Source organism: Salmo salar, chromosome 02 (assembly GCF_965601325.2).
Source record: "Salmo salar chromosome 02, fSalSal1, whole genome shotgun sequence".
Taxonomy (NCBI): domain Eukaryota; kingdom Metazoa; phylum Chordata; class Actinopteri; order Salmoniformes; family Salmonidae; genus Salmo; species Salmo salar.
Genome location: NC_138292.1, coordinates 76,403,245 through 76,416,274, shown reverse-complemented (window position 1 = coordinate 76,416,274; position 13,030 = coordinate 76,403,245). Strand labels below are relative to the sequence as shown.

The 13,030-nt window shown below is 49.8% G+C and overlaps 2 protein-coding genes across 2 annotated transcripts in view; both read right to left on the bottom strand.

Annotated features, from left to right (window-relative positions):
* Window positions 1–2,053: 2,053 nt before the first annotated feature.
* LOC145864225 (MYCBP-associated protein-like) lies at window positions 2,054–12,584 on the bottom strand. The gene is made up of 7 exons (XM_082969479.1): window positions 12,563–12,584; window positions 11,521–11,663; window positions 10,349–10,495; window positions 7,043–7,159; window positions 6,707–6,858; window positions 6,280–6,401; window positions 2,054–4,224 (listed from the first exon to the last, which is right to left on the bottom strand). Exons 1-7 carry the CDS (start codon window positions 12,582–12,584, stop codon window positions 4,094–4,096), a joined length of 834 nt encoding a protein of 277 aa, XP_082825605.1. The 3' UTR covers window positions 2,054–4,093.
* The window catches only part of LOC106592609 (MYCBP-associated protein), a 29,477-nt gene continuing 28,033 nt past the window's right edge, over window positions 11,587–13,030 (bottom strand). The window contains exons 12-13 of the mRNA XM_082969474.1: window positions 12,462–12,633; window positions 11,587–11,710 (exon numbers count right to left, since the gene is read on the bottom strand). Coding sequence (XP_082825600.1) covers window positions 12,616–12,633 — 18 coding nt within the window. The 3' untranslated portion in view covers window positions 11,587–11,710; window positions 12,462–12,615. The remainder of the gene's footprint in view (window positions 11,711–12,461; window positions 12,634–13,030) is intronic.

The following is a 13,030-nucleotide window of genomic DNA, read 5'->3' as shown; positions in this document are numbered from 1 at the left end:
TGTAAGAGGTTAAAAACTCCATGAACCAAATACTGAAACTTAGGAACAAGCCCCCTTTTGGCTGTCAAGTTTATATCCAATACATTGTGAATACAATATGAAGAACGATGAAAATAGTGTTAAGATAGGAATGTGATTTTGGTTTTCTAATAAGATAATGGTTTTTCATGTCCTTTGCACATTAAATAGCCACGGCCCGAATGAGGTCAGAAGAGCGTGTCAGTGTGATGGAACCACCCTTAAATGCTTAAAATGACTGGCTAAGAATTAACATACCAGACCAAAATACGTGAGACCGTGAACCACACGTTGAAATGGTTAGAAACTTTGAAACTCTCAACAAGAGGTGAAGAAAATGAACTTACCAGACCAGGACCCCGCCAGTCTGCACCTGCGCGTGTAAAGTGAGTTTGGAACTTTAACTATCTATCCGAGGAAGAAAGGATAAGTTCACCTCAGACAATTACTGGTGAATCATTGAAGCCACAGACAACTAATAAGGAGGACATCGTAACCTCTGGGGGACAATCAGAGCCTTACACCCCCGGGAGAGCCCACCGAAACAACTTTCTGAGAGGGCTTGGTCCTGACCGAGATGGACGACGAACGAAGGCATTCAACACGTAAATGCATTCATTCTTTTCTTATCCCAAACGGGCGGTGGTTCGTGTGCAAGGTATATGATTCATGTGAAAACAGTCCTAGAATGTGTCCACGATAAGTGTCCCTTTCCTCTCTCTCTTTCCCTCTCTCCATCTAATGTCATGTTGTAACAAGCCGTCATATCTTGTCAGTCCACTAGGGACCTTTGTCTCAAGTAAGTGTGTATGTTATTCTGTTATTATTTAGTTAGCTAGTAAATAAATAATTCAATCAATTTGTGTAGTATTGAATAATGAGCTTGACTGGGGTTCTTGCGGATCCAAGAAGGTTGCGACCGATCAGAATGAGACTGATGAGGTAAATATTAATAAGTGACCGTTATCGATTTATCATTTTTATCTTCTAGAGTTTAATTCAGGAGATGGTAACTCATTAAACAACTTCTTCCGTGGTGCCCCAACTTCCTAATGAGTTAATTGTTACATGATTAATTTAATCGGGTAACAATTAAACATAGTTAGTGGATTAAATGAATAACAGTCATCAGATTAATGAAAGTCACAACACGACATCACTCTACCATAAAGGCCTGATTGGTGGAGTGCTGCAGAGATGTTTGTCCTTCTGGAAGGTTCTCCCATCTCCACAGAGGAACTCTGGAGCTCTGTCAGAGTGACAATTGGGTTGTTGGTCACCTCCCTGACAAAGGCCCTTCTCCCCCAATTGATCAGAGCAGCCAGCTCTAAGAAGAGTCTTGGTGGTTCCAAACTTCTTCCATTTAAGATTAATGGAGGCCACTGTGTTATTGGGGACCTTCAATGTTGCAGAAATGTTTTGGTACCCTTCCTCAGATATATGCCTCGACACAATCCTGTCTCGGAGCTCGACAAACAATTCCTTCAACCTCATGGCTTGGTTTTTGCTCTGACATGCACTGTCAACTGTGGGACCTTATACAGACAAGTGGGTGCCTTTTCAAATCATGTCCAATCAATTGAATTTACCACAGGTGGACTCCAATGAAGTTGTAGAAACATCTAAAGGATGATCGATGGAAACAGGATGCACCTGAGCTCAATTTCAAGTCTCATAGCAAAGGGTCCGAATACTTATGTAAATGTGATATTTCCGTTTTTTTCTTTTTAATACATATACAAACATTTCTTAAAACCTGTTTTTGCTTTTTCATTATGGGGTATTGTGTGTAGATGATTAGAAGAAAAATAAGGCTGTAACGTAACAAAATGCGTAGCAAAAAAGAGGTCTGATTACTTTCCGAATCCACCGTATACCGCTCCAGCCATTACCAAGAGCCAGTCCTCCCCAATTAAGGTGCCACCAACCTCCTTTGGAAGAGAGGGATGGGGGAGGAGGGGAGAGGGATGGGGGAGGAGGGATGGGGGAGGGAGGGAGGGAGGGAGAGAGATGGATGTGGGAGGGAGGGAGGGAGGGAGAGAGAGGGATGGGTTAGAGTGAGAGCAGGACACCCCCCCACCACATCTTCTTACTGCCAGGATGCTCCTGGAAGAGAGGGATGGGGGAGGAGGGGAGAGGGATGGGGGAGTGAGGGAGGGAGAGAGGGATGGGGGAGAGGGAAGGGGGAGGGAGAGAGGGAGAGAAGGATGGGGGTAGGGAGAGAGATGGTTAGAGAGCGAGGGAGGGATGCGGAGAGGGGGATGGTGGAGGGAGGGAGATGGTGGGTTATAGAGCGAGAGAGAGAGAGAAAGAGAGAGTTAGAGAGAAAGAGAGAGTTAGAGAGAGAGTTAGAGAGAATGAACCCAGGTGGGGAGAGAGAGATAAAGAAAAACAGACAGACAGAAAGAGAGATAGATAGAGAGAGAGTGGGTGTGCTGGTAGTCGTGTCCTTGTGATTGTGATATTTCTGCCGTACGTTCTGTTCATAGTTGTTGGTGTACAGATGGACATGCCTCTAGCTGTGTGTGTGTGTGTGTGTGTGTGTGTGTGCGCGCCGCCTACGTGCGTGTAGTGTGTGTAGTGTGTGTGTAATGTGTGTGTGTGGCCGGTACAGGTGTCATAACTCACAACCTGGACACAGTTTGAGAGCAGATGCACATATTCACACAGTGTTCGGTTACCATGGCACCTGGTGACAAATAAACTGTTGCTCACCTATGACTCAACTAACCATCAGAGAGATGGAGAGAGATGGAGAGAGAGAGGAGGAAGAGAAAGAGAGAGAGAGAGAGTGAGGAGAAAGAGGAGAGAAAGGCAGACAGGCAGACAAACAGACAGACAAGCAGACAGACAAGCAGACAAATAGGCAGACAGGCAGGCAGGCAGACATACATACAAGCAGACAGACAGACAAGCAGGAAGACAGACAAGCATACAGGCAGACAGACAGGCAGACAAACAGGCAGACAGCCAGACATACAGATAGGCAGACATACAGGCAGACAAACAAACAGACAAGCAGACAAACATACAGACAGACAGGTGTTTGCTGCCATCTGGTGTTGGTGTCAACCCTGTTCCTGGAGAGAAACCCTCCTGTAGGTTTAACTTAAAATCATCCCTGAAAACCTACAGGAGGTGAAAACCTACAGGAGGGTTTCTCTCAAGGAACAAGGTTGGAGATAAAACCTACAGGAGGGTGTCTCTCCAGGAACAGGGTTGGAGATAAAACCTACAGGAGGGTATCTCTCCAGGAACAGGGTTGGAGTTAAAACCTACAGGAGGGTATCTCTCCAGGAACAGGGTTGGAGATAAAACCTACAGGAGGGTGTCTCTCCAGGAACAGGGTTGGAGTTAAAACCTACAGGAGGGTACCTCTCCAGGAACAGGGTTGGAGATAAAACCTACAGGAGGGTATCTCTCTAGGAACAGGGTTGGGGTTAAAACCTACAGGAGGGTATCTCTCAAGGAACAGGGTTGGAGTTAAAACCTACAGGAGGGTGTCTCTCCAGGAACAGGGTTGGAGTTAAAACCTACAGGAGGGTGTCTCTCCAGGAACAGGGTTGGAGAGCCCTGATCTAGACACTTTAGAGGTTTGAAGGGATTGGACAGGTATACATCATCTGGTAATAGCTCCACCCCACTCTCTGATTGGATAGGTATACATCATCTGGTAATAGCTCCACCCCACTCTCTGATAGACTAGGAGTTACACTATATTACTAACACCTATTTGATCCTTCAGATAAACATAGTATCTCTGGTTAGGAATAGAGCTTGATAACATATACACAAAGTGACTAGGGGTAGGAGAGTAAGGGGTAGGAGGTTAGGGGGTAGGAGGTTAGGAGGTTAAGGGGTAGAAGGTTAAGGGGTAGGAGGTTAAGGGGTAGGAGGTTAGGGGGTAGGAGGTTAAGGGGTAGGAGGTTAGGGGGTAGGAGGTTAGGGGGTAGGAGGTTAAGGGGTAGGAGGTTAAGGGGTAGGAATTAGGGGTAGGATGTTCGGGGGCAGGAGGTTAAGGGGTAGGAGGTTAAGGGGTAGGATGTTAAGGGGTAGGAGGTGAGGGGGTAGGAGGTTAAGCCTTCACAGCAGGCTTGGCTGCTCCCTTCTTCTCCTCCTTCTCTTTGACGCTCCCTCCTTTCTTCTCCTCCTTCAGGGTTGCTCCTGCCTTCTTCTCAAACTTCTCCTCTTTCTTCATCTTTCCCCCTGGAAAGGAATGGGCTGATAGTGGGTTGTACTGGTAGACGGGCTGATAGTGGGTTGTACTGGTAGACAGGCTGATAGTGGGTTGTACTGGTAGACGGGCTGATAGTGGGTTGTACTGGTAGACAGGCTGATAGTGGGTTGTACTGGTAGACAGGCTGATAGTGGGTTGTAGTGGTAGACAGGCTGATAGTGGGTTGTAGTGGTAGACAGGCTGATAGTGGGTTATAGTGGTAGACAGGCTGATAGTGGGTTGTAGTGGTAGACGGGCTGATAGTGGGTTGTAGTGGTAGACAGGCTGATAGTGTGTGTGTTTGTGTGTATGTCAGTGTACATGCTTGTGTGTGTCGTGTGTGTCGTGATGGTGGTCCTGTGTGTGTTAGACTCACAGCTGTGGTGGTGGTCCTGTGTGTGTTAGACTCACAGCTGTGGTGGTGGTCCTGTGTGTTAGACTCACAGCTGTGGTGGTGGTCCTGTGTGTTAGACTCACAGCTGTGGTGGTGGTCCTGTGTGTGTTAGACTCACAGCTGTGGTGGTGGTCCTGTGTGTGTTAGACTCACAGCTGTGGTGGTGGTCCTGTGTGTTAGACTCACAGCTGTGGTGGTGGTCCTGTGTGTGTTAGACTCACAGCTGTGGTGGTGGTCCTGTGTGTTAGACTCACAGCTGTGGTGGTGGTCCTGTTTGTGTTAGACTCACAGCTGTGGTGGTGGTCCTGTGTGTTAGACTCACAGCTGTGGTGGTGGTCCTGTGTGTGTTAGACTCACAGCTGTGGTGGTGGTCCTGTGTGTGTTAGACTCACAGCTGTGGTGGTGGTCCTGTGTGTTAGACTCACATCTGTGGTGGTGGTCCTGTGTGTTAGACTCACAGCTGTGGTGGTGGTCCTGTGTGTTAGACTCACAGCTGTGGTGGTGGTCCTGTGTGTTAGACTCACAGCTGTTGTGGTGGTACTGTGTGTTAGACTCACATCTGTCGTGGTGGTACTGTGTGTGTTAGACTCACAGCTGTGGTGGTGGTCCTGTGTGTGTTAGACTCACAGCTGTGGTGGTGGTCCTGTGTGTTAGACTCACAGCTGTGGTGGTGGTCCTGTGTGTGTTAGACTCACAGCTGTGGTGGTGGTCCTGTTTGTGTTAGACTCATAGCTGTGGTGGTGGTCCTGTGTGTTAGACTCACAGCTGTGGTGGTGGTCCTGTGTGTTAGACTCACAGCTGTGGTGGTGGTCCTGTGTGTGTTAGACTCACAGCTGTGGTGGTGGTCCTGTGTGTGTTAGACTCACAGCTGTGGTGGTGGTCCTGTGTGTGTTAGACTCACAGCTGTGGTGGTGGTCCTGTGTGTTAGACTCACAGCTGTGGTGGTGGTCCTGTGTGTGTTAGACTCACAGCTGTGGTGGTGGTACTGTGTGTGTTAGACTCACAGCTGTAGTGGTGGTCCTGTGTGTTAGACTCACAGCTGTGGTGGTGGTCCTGTGTGTGTTAGACTCACAGCTGTGGTGGTGGTCCTGTGTGTGTTAGACTCACAGCTGTGGTGGTGGTCCTGTGTGTGTTAGACTCACAGCTGTGGTGGTGGTCCTGTGTGTGTTAGACTCACAGCTGTGGTGGTGGTCCTGTGTGTGTTAGACTCACAGCTGTGGTGGTGGTCCTGTGTGTGTTAGACTCACAGCTGTGGTGGTGGTCCTGTGTGTGTTAGACTCACAGCTGTGGTGGTGGTCCTGTGTGTTAGACTCAGATCTGTGGTGGTGGTCCTGTGTGTTAGACTCACAGCTGTGGTGGTGGTCCTGTGTGTGTTAGACTCACAGCTGTGGTGGTGGTACTGTGTGTTAGACTCACAGCTGTGGTGGTGGTCCTGTTTGTGTTAGACTCACAGCTGTGGTGGTGGTCCTGTGTGTTAGACTCATAGCTGTGGTGGTGGTCCTGTGTGTTAGACTCACAGCTGTGGTGGTGGTCCTGTGTGTTAGACTCACAGCTGTGGTGGTGGTCCTGTGTGTGTTAGACTCACAGCTGTGGTGGTGGTCCTGTGTGTTCGACTCACAGCTGTGGTGGTGGTCCTGTGTGTTAGACTCACAGCTGTGGTGGTGGTCCTGTGTGTGTTCCTCCCATGTGTCTGTCTCAGGGAGACCCAGTAGATGTCTGAGCCACAGAGCTGCACTGACCAGACCGTCCAACAGCTCTCTCCACAGCTGCAACCTGCAGGGGTTGACACACACACACACACACACACACACACACACAACACACACACACACACACACACACACACACACACACACACACACACACACACACACACACACACTTTTTTTTAATAATGAACTGCACTGTTGATCAATTTCTGTGGTAGCCTTTCATTCTTTCGTTTCCCCATCAATATTCCCTCGTCTCTTTTCTCCAGACCGGTGCTGCAGCTCTGTCTCCCTTCCTGTCTCTCTTTCTTTCTCTCTCCTCCCACCTCTATATTTATTTATTCCTCCCTCCCTCCCTCCCCTCCTCACCCTATAGCGTTGAGTGGTAGTGGCGTGTGTTGTATGAGTGGCTGGGTGAGTTCCAGCAGGAGGGTGTTATAGAGGCCCAGAGCCCACTCTCTGGTGAGCCTCTCCTGGGGTCCATCCTGCTCCCCGTCCCCCTGGGGCAGAGCCAGCACCGCCTGGAGAGGGGAACAGAGAGGAGAGGGAGAGGGATAGGAGAGGAGAGGGAGAGGGAGAGGGAGAGGGAGAGGGAGGAGAGGAGGAGATGGGAAGGTTAGGGGTTCCATCCCCAGTTGAGACTCTGTGAATGGGACCTGTTGCATCTCTGCTGCGCACGTGAGGTATGTGTGTGTGTGTGTGTACCTGTCGTAGTGTAGACACAGAGAGGTCCCAGGCTGTTTCTCTGTCTCCTCCTGTTTCTGCGGTCACCTGCTGCCACAGGCTCTTCAGCGCCTCCACTGTCTCATAACGGTACTGCAGCTAGGACCGAGATGGACCAACAGTTTACTGTTACAAACACAGTATGGGCCAGTTGTGTGTGTGTGTGTGTGTGTGTGTGTGTGTGTGTGTGTGTGTGTGTGTGTGTGTGTGTGTGTGTGTGTGTGTGTGTGACTAAACAACCCAACAGAAAGAGGAAGGTGTTATTCTATTCAGAAATCAGCTAGAACCATGAATGAACCTAAATCATCGTCATCATAGTAATCACTGAGGACTCCTTTAAGTCTTTGTCCTTTTTTCTGTTGGTCTGTTTTTACATATTGAGAGAGAATCCATTCATGTTCAATGACAAAAGCCATGATCACACATAATTATAGTAATGGCTGATAATGTTGATAATGACAGTGGCTGAAATGTCATCCTATCCCCTATATATAGGGTGTCTACCCACTCTGCCTAGAGAGCATGTGAAAACACCCTTTGTTTTTGAAATTTCACTTCCTTACGTTAGAAAATACATTTTTACCAAGACAAATATGATTCTTCATGTCCTGAATCGTTCAGTGGGGTCTTTCTCTCATCATTATCGTTATATCTAAGAAGCTGGATGTCGTTACCTAATACATCCCATAATAAGCACCGAGCTCTGTTGACATAGTGGTGCCGATTTCTCCTAGTGACTTTAGAGGATTTTACATCTTGTGGTGGTCGTTTCTGCAGGTCGCAAAAAGCTCAAGTAGCATGACATGAGCTGAATTAAATGTAAAAGTCTTTGAAAATAAAAAGCTTTGTGCTCCGTCTGCATTTCGCAGAGATATTCTTGTTTTTTTGTGAGAAATCTCACATGAATAATTAAAAAGTGTATACAAAACTTAATTTGAAAATACTACACGTCATGTCTCGAAATCAATATCTATTTTACCTCGATATTGTTTTATGCCCTGCGGATTCAAGAAGAAAGATGGTGAGTTCAACGGTGAACCTGTCAGTTAGCCTTAATTCTCTGACGCGATGCTATTAACCTGATTCAGGACAAAAACATTTATCTGGCCTTCATTGATTTAGTCGCCCTAATTCTGGCCATCCTACAAGGGTAAAAACTCCAATAACCGTTGAACAGATTATCATAGAGACTTGAGGTTTGGACCATTGGTTTTCTCAGAGGACTATCTACACAATGCACATATTTACCCATTGGTCAAAATATGTGTTTTGATTGGACACTTCACTATATAGTGCACTACTACCAGGGCCCTGGTCAAAAGTAGTGCACACTGTACTATATAGGGAATAGGGTGCCATTTTGGACACACCCACAATGTCTAGCTGAGGCTGCATCCTGTGTTGTCCCAACAGAGACAAGCTCCTAGCTCTTTCTGTCTCACACAGGTAGCCCAATTCTGATGTTTAAACAGGAAGCCCAATTCTGATGTTTAAACAGGAAGCCCAATTCTGATGTTTAAACAGGAAGCCCAATTCTGATGTTTAAACAGGAAGCCCAATTCTGATGTTTAAACAGGAAGCCCAATTCTGATGTTTAAACAGGAAGCCCAATTCTGATGTTTAAACAGGAAGCCCAATTCTGATGTTTAAACAGGAAGCCCAATTCTGATGTTTAAACAGGAAGCCCAATTCTGATGTTTAAACAGGAAGCCCAATTCTGATGTTTAAACAGGAAGCCCAATTCTGATGTTTAAACAGGAAGCCCAATTCTGATGTTTAAACAGGAAGCCCAATTCTGATGTTTAAACAGGAAGCCCAATTCTGATGTTTAAACAGGAAGCCCAATTCTGATGTTTAAACAGGAAGCCCAATTCTGATGTTTAAACAGGAAGCCCAATTCTGATCTTTACACAGGAAGCCCAATTCTGATCTTTACACAGGCAGGCCAATTCTGATCTTTTGACCAATTATTGTCAACATAACTCATTTGATTGTTAAGGATGAATCCGTGTGTGTCCCAAATGGCATCCTATTCCCTACATAGTACACTATGTAGGGTTCCATTTGAGAGGCACATCAGAGTGATGATGCTGGCTGTGTGGATTCGGAGAGAATGGACGTTCAGAGTGATGATGCTGGCTGTGTGGAACTGAGAGAATGGACGTTCAGAGTGATGATGCTGGCTGTGTGGAACTGAGAGAATGAACGTTCAGAGTGATGATGCTGGCTGTGTGGATTCTGAGAGAATGGACGTTCAGAGTGATGATGCTGGCTGTGTGGAACTGAGAGAATGGACGTTCAGAGTGATGATGCTGTCTGTGTGGAACTGAGAGAATGGACGTTCAGAGTGATGATGCTGGCTGTGTGGAACTGAGAGAATGGACGTTCAGAGTGATGATGCTGGCTGTGTGGAACTGAGAGAATGGACGTTCAGAGTGATGATGCTGGCTGTGTGGAACTGAGAGAATGAACATTCAGAGTGATGATGCTGGCTGTGTGGAACTGAGAGAATGGACGTTCAGAGTGATAATGCTGACTGTGTGGATTCTGAGAGAATGGACGTTCAGAGTGATGATGCTGGCTGTGTGGAACTGAGAGAATGGACGTTCAAAGTGATGATGCTGGCTGTGTGGAACTGAGAGAATGGACGTTCAGAGTGATGATGCTGGCTGTGTGGAACTGAGAGAATGGACGTTCAGAGTGATGATGCTGGCTGTGTGGAACTGAGAGAATGGACGTTCAGAGTGATGATGCTGTCTGTGTGGAACTGAGAGAATGGACGTTCAGAGTGATGATGCTGGCTGTGTGGAACTGAGAGAATGGACGTTCAGAGTGATGATGCTGGCTGTGTGGAACTGAGAGAATGGACGTTCAGAGTGATGATGCTGTCTGTGTGGAACTGAGAGAATGGACGTTCAGAGTGATGATGCTGGCTGTGTGGAACTGAGAGAATGGACGTTCAGAGCTGTTTTAGTGTCTCTGACCCCCTGTGCTTAGGAGTCTGTGGTCGTGACAGTTTATGAATTTTGCGGGGCATCCCCCCCCCGTCTTTCTTAAAGGTAGACTCAGTGAAATGGCAACGAGCAGCATCGCAGATATTAAGATGAGCTCAATGCAAGACTTTGCTCTCACAGAGGTGCACTTCTCGCTCCTACGACGTGGTAGCCACGGGAACCACAACAGCGGAGAGGTGATGCTTCTTAGTTGTGGTGGAAATTTACGGGATATTGTGTTTACTTGGTGCATGCGACGTCATTTCTCTGAGTCTATCTTCCAGGTGTAGTGTACCTTTGGGTTCCTGTTGTGGAAGTGTTCTTCCTCGGTGGTGTAGAGCTCCGCAGGGGAGCTGGGTCTTTCTGGGGTGAGGACGCCTCGTAACACGTCACACACCAACGACCGACACACTGACGCAGCCTCTCTCTGCTGCAGCTCCCTCTACACACACACACACACACACACACACACACACACACACACACACACACACACACACACACACACACACACACACACACACACACAGAGAGAGAGAGAGACACACACACACAGAGAGAGAGAGACACACACACACACACACACACACACACACAGAGAGAGACAGAGAGAGACACACATAAACACATGAATACACAAACAAACACAATTATGCTTAATACAACTGTGAAGTTACAAACACACCCTCCCTCCCTCCTCACACCCTCCCTCCTCACACACACCCTCCCTCCCCACACCCTCCCTCTCTCCTCACACCCTCCCTCCCTCCTCACACCCTCCCTCCCTCCCCTCCTCACACACACCCTCCCTCCCTCCTCACACCCTCCCTCCCCTCCCCCACACCCTCCCTCCCTCCCCACATCCTCCCCCCACACCCTCCCTCCCCACACCCTCCCTCCCTCCCTCCCCACGCACCCTCAGACTTCCCCACACACACCCTCCCTCCCCTCCCCACCCTCCTCACACACACCCTCCCTCCCCACACCCTCCCTCCTCACACACACCCTCCCCCCACCCACCCTCCCTCACTCCCTCTCCACCCCTCCCTCCCTCCCTCTCCACCCTCCCTCCCCCCCACCCACCCTCCCTCCCTCCCACTCCCCCCCCCCCCCCACTCCACACACCCTCCCCTCCCCACACATACACAGTCCTCCCCACACAGTCCCTCCCCACACCCTCCCTCCCTCCCAGATCCTCCCTCCCCTTTCCCCACACTCCCTCCCCCTCCCAACACCCACCCTCCCTCCTCACACACACCCTCCCCCCACCCTCCCTCCCTCCCCACACACTCTTCCTCTCCACCCTCCCTCCCCCTCCCTCCCCCACACACTCTCCCTCCCTCCCTCCCTCCCCCCCACCCACCCTCCCTCCCTCTCCACCCTCCCTCCCTCCCTCCCTCCCCCCCACCCACCCTCCCTCCCCCACACCCTCCCTCCCTCTCCTCCCTCCCCCCACTCCACACAGACCTCTAGGGCGTGTCTCTGGTCGGTGGTCTTGTCCTGGTAGAGAGCCACGCCCCTCAGTGTCACCTGGATGGAAGCTCTGCCCAGCAGGACAGGGTGTGTGTTGAGACGCCACACACCTCTGTCCTGACGCCTGGGACCTCCGACTTAAATATAAACTCTACACGCTGGCTGTCACCTGGTAGAATCACACCTGGTACAGAGATAGATACAGAGAGAGAGAGAGATGGGAGGGGAGAAAGGAGAGAGAGAGATGGGGAGGGGAGAAGGAGAGAGAGAGAAAGAGAGAGATGGGGAGGGGAGAAGGGGAGAGAGATGGGGAGAAGGAGAGAGAGAGATGGGGAGGGGAGAAGGAGAGAGATGGGGAGAAGGAGAGAGAGAGATGGGGAGGGGAGAAGGAGAGAGATGGGGAGAAGGAGAGAGAGATGGGGAGGGGAGAAGGAGAGAGAGATGGGGAGAAGGAGAGAGAGAGATGGGGAGGGGAGAAGGAGAGAGAGATGGGGAGAAGGAGAGAGAAAGATGGGGAGGGGAGAAGGAGAGAGATGGGGAGAAGGAGAGAGAGATGGGGAGGGGAGAAGGAGAGAGAGATGGGGAGAAGGAGAGAGAGAGATGGGGAGGGGAGAAGGGGAGAGAGAGAGAGAGATGGGGTGGGGAGAAGGAGGAGAGAGATGGGGAGAAGGAGAGCGAGAGATGGGGAGGGGAGAAGGAGAGAGATGGGGAGAAGGAGAGATGGGGAGGGGAGAAGGGGAGAGAGAGAGAGAGAGAGATGGGGAGAAGGAGAGAGGAATGGGGGGAGAGAGGGACAGAGAAAGAGAAAGGAGGACAAAGCAGGTTGTAATTATGACATGCATTGACGTGAATGCTGCCAGCTGTGTGAACAAAAGCACAGCGTGTGTGTACGTTCATAGTGTGTCTGCGCGTACATGTGTAGTGTGTGTGTGTACCTGTGGAGGTGTTGAAGTAGAAGTGCTGTGTGTGTGTGTCCTGGCGTCAGGGAAGCTGTGTGGTACAGCCAGGCGCTGCCAGCTGTAGTAAACTGCTGTACTGCCCTCGTTCTGCACCTCCATGTCTGAACTGGCTCTCTCTCCTGACAGGGCCTCAAACGTTACCCTGGCACTGATACCAGGGAGAGGGGGTACGGGAGAGAGGGAGATAAGAGGGAGGGGAGAGAGATAGGGGTTGAGAGAAGGGAGGCAGACAGAGGGGAGGGAGGGAGAGAGAGGAGGATTGAAAGGAGGATGAAGAAGGAGAGTGTGAGGGAGGAGAGAGAGAGAGGGAGAGAGGGAGAGGGGGTAAGGTAGAGAGGGAGATAAGAGGGAGGAGGTAGAGAGACAGAGGAGGGTTGAGAGGAGGATGGAGAAGGAGAGAGAGAGGAGGGAGAGAAAGAGAAAAGGATGGAGAAGGAGAGAGGGAGGGAGGAGGTAGAGAGACAGAGGAGGGTTGAGAGGAGGATGGAGAAGGAGAGAGGGAGGGAGGGAGAGAAAGAGAAAATGATGGAGAAGGAGAGAGGGAG

Bases quoted from the DNA above. Each gene is read 5' to 3' on its own strand.
- LOC145864225 (XM_082969479.1), bottom strand. From the start codon at position 12,584: ATGGAGGTGCAGAACGAGGGCA. The intron at 6,402-6,706 runs GTGAGGAGGGGA...CAACCCCTGCAG, and splicing joins CTACCACTCAACGCTATAGG to GTTGCAGCTGTGGAGAGAGC. The intron at 4,225-6,279 runs GTGAGTCTAACA...ATTCCTTTCCAG, and splicing joins ACAGGACCACCACCACAGCT to GGGGAAAGATGAAGAAAGAG.